General features: G+C 41.7%; 1 protein-coding gene across 1 annotated transcript in view; it reads right to left on the bottom strand.

The window, feature by feature from the left end:
- Positions 1 to 10390, bottom strand: part of VPS13D (vacuolar protein sorting 13 homolog D) — a 299465-nt gene that overhangs the window by 124697 nt on the left and 164378 nt on the right. Inside the window, exons 53-55 of the mRNA XM_019639700.1 lie at positions 8160 to 8339; positions 5863 to 5979; positions 4912 to 5061 (exon numbers count right to left, since the gene is read on the bottom strand). Coding sequence (XP_019495245.1) covers positions 4912 to 5061; positions 5863 to 5979; positions 8160 to 8339 — 447 coding nt within the window. The remainder of the gene's footprint in view (positions 1 to 4911; positions 5062 to 5862; positions 5980 to 8159; positions 8340 to 10390) is intronic.

Below are 10390 nucleotides of genomic sequence, written 5' to 3' on the forward strand. Positions count from 1 at the left end.
AGCTGTGGAGGGCAGTGTCACTGGCCCTCATATGTGGGATCCGAACCGGGGCCCTCTGGCGTCCCAAGCCAGTTCTTAACCAACGCGCCACTTGGCCGGCCCTCACCCTTGTTTTTAAAAGACATATTTGCTGGGCATACAATTCTAGGCTTACAGTTCGGTTTCCTTTCAGCACTTTAATTGCTTACTGTCTTCTCACTTCCATTGCTTGCAGTGAAAAACCAGGTATCATTCTCACCTCTGTTCCTTGCACATAACATGTCTTTTTTAATCTGGATGCCATATTACTAGTTTTGAGTAATTTGATGATGACGTACCTTGGTGTAGTTTCCTTCATGGCATGTGTGTGAGTGGATTCGAGTTTGAACTAATTCCATCTTGAGTTTATAATTTTTTTTATAGTTTTCATTAAGTTTAGAAAATCTATGGCCAAATTTCTTCAAATACTTTTTCTGTCCCCTCCTCTCTCCTGTCCTTTGGGGACTGCAATTATCCATATAGTAGGCTGCTTGAAGTTGTCCCTTGTCCTGTAGGTCATTGATGCTATTTTGTTTTTGTGGGGATTACAGGTTTACCTCACAGATACTGTGGCTTCAGTTCCAGACCACCGCAATAAAGCAAATATTGCAATAAAGTGAGTCACATGAATTTTTTTGGTTTCTAAGTGCATATAAGTGTGTGATAGCATCATGTCTAAAAAAACAATGTACAAAATACTTTACTGCTAAAAGATGCTAACCATCATCTGAGCCTTTGGTGATTTGCTGGTGGAGGGTCCTGCCTCGATGTTGATGGCTTCTGACTGAGCGCGGTGGTGGTTGCTGAAGGGTTGGTGGCCATGGCAGTTTCCTTAAAGACAACAATGAAGTTTGCCTCGTCAATCGACTCTTCCTTCTATAAACAATGTCTCTGTAGCATGAGATGCTATTCAATAGCATTTCACCCACAGTCGAACTCTTCAAAATTGGAGTCAATTCTCCAAACCCTACTGCTACTTTATCAACTAAGTTTATATAATATTCTAAATCCTTTGTTGTCATTTCTACAATATTCACAGTATCTTCAGCAGGAGAAAAATCCATCTCAAGAAACCACTTTCTTCCCTCATCCATTCAAGTTTTATCATGAGATTGCAGCAATTCAATCATATTTTCAGGCTTCATTTCTAATTCTAGTTATCTTGCTATTTTTCACCACATTTGCAGTTAAATTCCTCCAAGGGGGTCGGAATAAACTTCTTCTAAATTCCTGTTAATGTGGATATTTTGACCTCTTCCCATGAATCATGAATATTCTTCATGGCATCTAGAATGGTAAATGCTTTCCAGGAGGTTTCCGATTGACTTTGCCCAGATCCATCAGAGGAATCACTATCTATGGAAGCTATGGCCTTACGAAATATATTTCTTTTCTTTTTTTTTCTTTTTTAGCTGAGCCATCCTGCCGCCTGTTGGCAGCTCAGCAGCAGCTCAGCTCGGGCCGGGCATCAAACCGCTGTTGCTCAGAGCTCAAACTCCTGAACAAGCTCTTAACCAACTGAGCCACTTGGTCGGCCCACGAAATGTATTTCTTAAATAATAAGACTTGAAAGTCAAAATAACACCTCGATCCATGAGCAGTAGAATGGATGTTGTGGTAGCAGCATGAAAACAACATTAATCTTGTTGTCCATCTCTATCAGAGCTCTTGGTGACCAGGTGTATTGTTAATGAGAAGCAATATTTTAAAAGGAATCTTTTTTCCTGAGCAGAAGGTCCCAACAGTGGGCTTAAAATATTCACTAAACCCTGTTGTAAACAGACGTGCTGTCATCCGGGCTTTGCTGCTCCATCTATAGAGCACACGCAGTGTAGATTTAGCATAATTCTCAAGGGACCTAGGATTTCTGGAATGGTAAATGAACACTGGCTTCAGCTTAAAGTCACCAGCTGCATTGGCCCCTAACAAGTCATCCTGTCCTTTGAAGCTTTGAAGCCAGGCATTGACGTCTCCTCTCCAGCTATGAAAGTCCTACAAGGCATCTTCTTCTGATATAAGGCTGTTTAATCTACATTGAAATCTGTCGTTTAGTGGAGCCACCTTCATTAATTATTTTAGCTAAATCTTCTGGGTAACTTGCTGCAGCTTCTCCATCAGCACTTGCTTCTTCACCTTCCGCTTTATATTGTGAAGACGGCTTCTATTTTTTTTTTTTTAAAGATTTTATTAGGGAATTGGGGGAGGGGAATAGTGTTGGGGAATTGGACCAGCCAAGTTGTCGTTCTTCAATCTTCGTTGTGGAGGGCGCCAGTCACCATCTGGCTTCCCGTCGGCAGCTTGTGGCCTCTAAGCTCAAGGTGCTGTGTTACAACCTTAGTTGCAGGTGGGCGTAGCCACCATCCCATGCGGGAGTTGAACCAGCAGCCTTGTTGTTAAGAACGCACGCTCTGTCCACTGAGCCATCCGGGCGGCAGCTCAGCTCAAGGTGCCAAGTTCAGTCTTAGTTGCAGGTGGGCATAGCCCACCATCTAACAGGCAGTCTTGTTGTTACGCCAGCTGAGTCATCCTGCCACCTGTTGACAGCTCAGCTTGGGCGCAGCATCACCGGCCCACGTGGGAATCAAATCGGCGGCTCTGTTACTCAGAGCTCGCGCTCTTAAGCCAACTCTTAACCAACTGAGCCACTCGGCCGGCCCTGGAGAGGGCTTCTTAAACCTCATGAGCCATCCTCTGCCAGCTTCCAACTTTTCTTCCGCAGCTTCCTTACCACTCAGCCTTTACAGAACAGAAGTTATGGCCTTGCTCTGGATTAGGTTCTGGCTTAAAGGAATGTTGTAGCTGGTTTGACTTTCTATCCTGATCAGTAAAACTTGCTCCCTATCATCAATGAAGCTGTTTTGCTTTCTTATCATTTGGGTGTCCATTAGAGTACACTTTAAATTTGCTTCAGGAACTTTTTCTTTGCATTCACAACTTGGCTAACTAGCTCAAGAGGCCCAGCTTTCAGCCTATCTTGGCTTTTGACAGGTCTTCCTCACTAAGCTTAATAATTTCTAGCTTTTGATTTAAAGTGAGAGACATGTGACTTGTCCTTTCACCTGAACACTTAGAGACCACTGCAAGGTTATTAATTGCCCTAATTTCAATATTGTTGTGCTTCAGGGAACAGGGAGGGACAGAAATGGGGAAATGGCTGTTTGGTTGAGTACTCAGAACACAAACAACTGATCAATTAAGTATGCATTCTTATATGGGAGTGGTGGTTCGTGGCACCCCAAAACAATTACAAGAATAATATCAAAGATCACTGATCACAGATCATCATAATAAATACAATGAAAAAGTTTGAAGTACTATGAGAACTACCAAAATGTGACACAGACACAAAGTAAGCAAATGCTATTGGAAAAATGGCGCCAACAGACATGCTCAACTCAGGGTTGCCACAAACCTTCAATTTGCAAAAATGCAATACCTATGAAGCGTAATAAAGCATGTGCCTCAATAAAGAGGTATGCCTGTATTTTTCTCTGCGTATTTTAATTCAGACAGTTTCTACTGCTGTGTCGTCAAGTTCACTACTCTTTTTCTCTACAATGTGTCATTGCTATTCATCGAATCCAGTATATTTTTAATTTCATTTTAATCTCTAGGAGTTTTTATATCTTCCATGTCTTTACTTAACTTTGTGAATGTGTACAATAGTTATAATAACAGTTTTAATGTCTTTCTCTGAAAATTCTAACATCTGTGTTAGCTCTTGGTCCATTTCGACTCATTATTCTTCTGATTATATATTTTGTTTTCCTGCCCCTTTGTACTCCTGGTACTTTATGACAGGATGCCAGATATTGTGAATTTCTCCTTTGTTGGAGGCTGGATATTTTTGTATTCCATTAAATCTTGAGCTTTGTTCAGGGAAGCAGTGAATTTACTTGGAAACAGATCTATCCTTTCAGACCTTCCTTTTAAGATTTGTTAGGTAGGTCTGGAGCGGTGCTCAGCATAGGGCTTATTATAGTTCAGCATGGAGGCAAGCCTTTCTGGAGGACTCTTCTCAACGTCCCACACATAATTACTTTTTCCAGTCTGGCTGGGGAGAACAAGCACCGTCTCCAGCCCTGGGTGAGCAGCAGACGCTCTCCCTGAGATCCTTCTGGATGAATCAGATGGTAGATTCCTCACATACATCTCTGAGCTGTCCTCTGCTGAAGACTCGCAGAGCCCTTCTGCAATCTCCCCAGTTTTCTTTCCATGCAGTACATTCCTTTCAGGTTTAGCTGCCTTGGTCCTGGGATTCTCAGCTGTTTGTTCAACTCATCCACTCTAATTCTCCCGTCAAGTGCCATGGCCTGGAAACTCTCAAGGCAGTAAGCTGAGGCCACAACAGGGCTCCCCTCTTTTTTTTTTTCCCCCCCCAACTCTCACTGGTCACTGTCTTTTGTTGTCTGATGTCCAGTGTCTTGAACCTGCAGTCTCCTTATTTTATCTGGACTTTGGGATTGTTTCACACTGGAGAGTAAATCTGGTTCCTGTTATTACATCTTGGCTAGAAGCAAAATTCCAGTTCCCTTAATTTTTCTTTGGGTGATGAACTTCAATTCCTCTAAATGATGGTTAGATGATTTCCTATTGTTTTTTTCTATTGGCAAGATGGGGAACCACGGGTCACCTTCCTCCATGCCACCTTGACTAAGTTATCTAAGTTACTGATGGACTAGCTACTATATTCAGAATTCTGCTATATAGGAAAATTAGTGACACAAATGTAGGAAGAAACAATTATATGCATAGAATGACTTTTTGAAGGCCACAACAAGGTATTTCCAAAGCATTGAAGTTTTTAGAACAGCAAACACTGGATCTGGTTGGGTGTATAACAAAAACAAGGAGATTAACAAGTTCTGAATGCCTCTCCCCCCGGTTCCTTACCTGTACATCCTGTATGCTAAGTTCAAGCATATGACTGGTTGCCAACTGTGTATAGTGCACACTGATTCCTGTAAGACTTGCAAAGACCAATTCTTCTGGGACTTTATTAATTAAGGACAGCCCAATTCCACCTTCTAACTTCACAAGCACCTAAAAAGAAGCCAAAATATGGCACACCGACAGTTTAAAACAGAGCTCGAGGTAGCCAAGAGAGTGCAAGGAAATACAAGACTTTAAATGCCTCTACCTTACCTCTGATCAGATGAAAATCTCTTAGCAGAGTCCTATTATTCACCATGATGGCTCAAATCCCATCATCCCCCCCCTCCCAACCAGAGCTCCAGAGTGATGTGATAATACCTCTATCGGAGCACTGGTGACATTCTGCATTTCATTATAGGAAAATAATTGTTTGAGACTCTGTCTCTCTATTTGGGATGCAAGCTCTTAATAAGTTATTCACTACCATACTATCCAACTACCATACTATCCAACACATTGCTTTACATACAGGTATTTTATTTTTTTTTTAATCACTGACTAAATATTGAATAGGTGTGCTTTGTCATGTTCCTTTTTAAACTTTTCATTTTCTTCCCAATTCCCAAACAGGGAGAGAGAAGGAAGATATCAGAGTCAACTAGGGCCAAAACAAAACAAAATCTATTTTGCTTATTCTCCACCTTCAGACCTGTTTAAATTCAAATAGTTTAGCTTTCTTTACTGTCATCTTACTTTAGCAACATTTGTTACATTCTGATTCAACTACAGCTGTCATATAAATAACATTCACACATTCATGTTGTGAGAACATTAAACACTGTGAAGCAACACCTATACTTAAAATTCGTCCAGGGCAGAAAGAAAAGAGGTCTAAACTGAGAAAACCGCAGAGCCAAATTCTAACCAAATTTAAGATAAAGAAATGAATCTGCAATACTTAAAACTTACTTCCAATTCCTGCTCTGTCTCTGGATTCTTTAATTTCTGCAGCGCTTGTTCAGTAACAGGAAGTTCATCCATTTCATACAATGAACGGTCACTTTTCCGTTGGGAGAAATCTGTTATCTGAGGTCAAATAAAACACCATATTAAGTGGGCTGATACTTCCATAGTGAAACCTATTCCACGTCACTGGTATAGGTCAAAACTCACTACATGCACCATAATCCTGTAGAAGTTAGCTGCTTCCAAAACACTGCTAAGGTGAGATTTATGTAATAAGGAGGCAAACCTGGTTTTTAGTCTACATGGCAAATGCCAAGCTTCAGACCTTGGAAGCGTCTTATAGTGGGATCAGGCATCTAGAATTATCGCCGACGTCAAAACATGCAAAGCTCAGGATCACTGCGTTCAATCTTGCCTTAGAGAAGAGTGCTTTTACAAAGGCATTATGGATTATGATGCACTGCCTCGCGGAGTTCATTGTAACATACCACCATCTCTCCTTTTCCCTTAGTTCTCTACCTCCCATGGCCTAGAGATCCACATCTCGGGGCATACGTCTCTCCCCTGAACTTCAGACCCATGTTTACACTGAGCTCCGCACATGTTCATGTAGATAGCATACACTGAATCAGTCCAAAATGTAACTCCGCGTTTCCCCCGGAAGCCTGCTGCATGTTCACTGGCTAGAGGTGTGGACTCTCGTCCGCCTAGTTGCCCAAACCTGAATCCTGAAGGCCGTTGTTGACCCCTTCCTCTCTCTCACCCTCACATTCAATCACTAAACCTGACTGACTCGGCTCCTTAACACGCTTTCATTTCTATTTTCCTGTCCCTCCAACCTCCTCCCACCCCTGCCACTTGCTCGAGTTTGGGTCACCGTAATCGCTCATCTAGATTACCGCAAGAGCCTCCTCCCCAGTCTCTATCTCCAATTTTACCCCACGCCGTTCTCCACACTGCACCATAGTGACAATCTATAATGAAGTTCTGATCATGTCATTCCCTGACTCCTTGTTGACATAGAAAAAACCGCAAATCTTCAGCACGTCTCAGCCTTTTAATGATCTGGCCCCTGCTTCTATCCCCAGCCTTATTTCCTAGCGTATTCCCGTGCCAGTTGAGTCACCCTCTTTTATCCCCAGGCCTTCACTTATCAACTTCCCAAATACAAAATAATTTACTCATTATGTTTCTTGCTTATTTCTTGCCCAGCCCCTAGAACGTGAGCTCCAAGATGGCAGGGAATTCTGCCTGTTTGCTCACTAGTATGCGTTTGGTACCGAGAGCCGTGCCTAGCTCTAGTAGATGCTCAATACACAACTGTTGAAGAAACATTCTCACTGTTAGGGTGCAGTCCCTCCTCCTTTCCCTCTTGATTTGGCTAGTCCCGTCAGTTAACCTTTAGATCTCAGCTTAAGTGTTACTTCTCTTAGGAAGCCCCTCCATTCTCCAAATCAGGGACTACAAATCCTTTCTACATCCTTTCCACAACACCCTCCAGTCCTACTTGCATAACACAACATTTTAACTGTCTGATTAGGGACCTCAAGTCTTCTTTTTGTGAATGTTATTAACATATCAATTATTTAAACATATAATAAATATACAATATAATGATTGATAATGTTAATATGTACTGTTCTTGGCATTATCTTAATTCTTTTTTTTTAAATTGGGGAATTGGGGGAAGGGAACAGCGCTGGGGAATCGGGGGAAGGGGAACAGACAAGTTGCTGTTCTTTTGTTCTTCAGTCTAGTTGTGGAGGACGTCGCTTCACTGGCCCATGTTGGTATTATCATTGCGATCTTCCCAGCTGAGGCAGATCGGTCGCCGGCCTCTGGACAGCCGCTCACGCTGGCTGCCAGCCACACACAGTAGCTTATGGCAGCCCACTGCAGCAGCGGCTGCAGCCTACGCCGTCACTGGCGACTCACGGCAGCCCAGCTCCAGGTCGAGCTGTTGTTCACCATCTTAGCTGTAGAGGGCAGAGTCACTAGCCCTAATGTGGGATCTGAACTAGGGCCTTGCTGCTCAGAGCTGGTGTCCCAAGCCAACTCTTAATCAATGCGCCACTTGGCCGGCCCAATTCTTATATTTTTTTATATATCTTATATTCACTTATACTTTAATTCTTCCAACAACTTTGTGAAGTAGGTCTTATCCCCATTTTATAAATGAAGACATTATATTTCCATATCCAGTATAAATCATTCAATAAATATCTGTTGAATGACTAACCATTTTGGGGGAAAAGGCACACTGAGATTCATTCATGTCAGTGCTTAGGATAAATTATCACCTGGAGTGCTCTAGTTGGTCCATCTGGGATGACTCTGATGGTTAACATTCCAGAACCAGGCCTCATTTTTTGGTTAATAAATTGTTGCTCCGGTGGAACTGGCCCCAGAAGTTCCATGGACGTGTCAGGACCAAGAACAACTTCAGCTCCATCATATAAACCAGAAAGCCCTCCTTTGGCCTAAAAGACAGAGTTAAGATGTGTAAGAAAAAGCAAAAGTAAAGGCATTGATTCTGATCATTTAACATGTTATTTGAAACAAGTTACCAAATTTAAATTCTCATTTGAAGGGTCATGGTCAAGGTATAGAGAAGCATTCACTATTTTTTCAGCTTTACAGATGATGAAAAATAGTAGAATTACTTGGGCAAGATGGAAAGTTATGCTGTATGAATTTAGGGAATCCTGAGTAAGGTAATTCCACGAATATTTTGGTTTAGAAATAACTTCTCATTAAAATCAGCTTTTAAAAAAAGTACCAAAATACTTGTTTCTCTGAGTATTCTCACTCCAGTTTGCTTAAAAATCTGAAAAAAATCTGAAAATAAAACCATTATCGTTATCACTCAGCTTTCTAATTAGAAGCAAATTCTAGAGTTGAAAACCTCCCCAAACAGGCCTATGGCTGAACAATCAACCCAAATATTCAAAAGATGATGTCCCTTCTAAAATGAAATAGGGAGCTGGGAACGTCACTGATGCCCAGTCATTCAGGCCTTTGCAGAAAAGCACCTTCTTGTTCAATGCTCCAAGTAAAATGGAAGTCTACAGGATGATGCCTAGGAAAGAGCAAATACAGGGCTAGAGGGGACAATGGCTAGGGTGTCTAGATCCCCTCTGATAATTTTAAAATATTGAGTAATGAAAAGGGTACTTTGAACTGGGTTTATAGGACAAATATCAACATGGAGAAAGCTTTTATGATTGTTGTTAATTTAGAAAGAAAGTGCATACACAACTTTATAAGGGCAGTGTCAGAAAATGTTAAAATGCTTTCAATTACTTTATTGAAAATAATACAATTGAAAGAAGCTAATTTCCCTAACCAAAACACATTCTGCTCTGCTGAATACTGTATTATAGGGTCATCCACAACCAGAGAAATGATAAAATAGATTCAACAAACAACAAACACCGTAAGGGATTTGGGGGCGGCGAAACGCTCTAAGAGAATCAGAATCACATGGGGGCTTAGAAAGAAACCAGAAGTAAAGTCAGGGTCAGACTCAGAACCCAACAATTATAACAAGCCCTCTTTAGCCTCTAGAAGTCTGAATTGTATTGCTAATTGAAAAATCACAAATCCATTCCAGATGTGTGCTTCATATAACTAAGCAGCTTGTCTTTGATGAAAAAAGCTCAGGGCAATAGAGATAAAGAAAATAAATCTCACCAAATAGCAGTCAGAGGCTCCTTACAGTTTTGCTCGCTACCCTAGAGAACAATTTCCCATTATGGATGGAGAGCCCAGTTTCACAGGGACAAACACACTGCAAGTTCTCTAGCCAGCACCTAATGTTCCAGTGTTTATCTTTGGGGTAAAACCCCGGGCTGAGGCAGAAGTGCACATAGTCACATGTGCTGTTCTGCTAAATGCCCAAACCTCTGAGATACCTTCCTACCCAGGCACCTCAGATTCATGGTCTCATACCCGGCCTGAAGCCAAAAGGGCAGAAAATCCAAACTCCTGGTAATTTTCCAAACATATATTTGCTTATACAGTACTCGGGAGTTCATCATGGGTAGGTTGGCTAAATAGAGGACAGAGGAAATGGACCACCGCAATCTTCGCTCTGACATTTGCTATGACAATTAAATGCTTATTTGGGCACCACTAAAAATGCAGAAATAAACAGAATCGAGAGCATGGTGATTAGTCACCATCTCGGAGAACACTTTACAAGACTGTTGTAGTTATTACATTAACTTCGCAGGTCTCAAATTAATCCATTTCACTTAGAGGTGGGCTTTTCTAGCTGAGATTTTTCTTCCATTCTTCTTCTTTTTTTTTTAAGATTTTAGTGGGGAATTGGGGGGAGGGGAACAGTGTTGGGGAATTGGGGAAGGGGAAAAGACAGGTAGACAAATTGCTGTTTTTTGTGGGGGGGTTTTTTGTTGTTATTGTTGTTCTTCAGTCTAGTTGTGGAGGACGCTGCTTCACTGGCCCACATTGGTATGATCATTGTGCTCTTCCCGGGTGAGGCAATCGGTCGCCGGTCATCAGTCGGCCA

Source organism: Hipposideros armiger, unplaced genomic scaffold (genome assembly GCF_001890085.2).
Source record: "Hipposideros armiger isolate ML-2016 unplaced genomic scaffold, ASM189008v1 scaffold_46, whole genome shotgun sequence".
NCBI classification, from domain to species: Eukaryota; Metazoa; Chordata; class Mammalia; order Chiroptera; family Hipposideridae; genus Hipposideros; species Hipposideros armiger.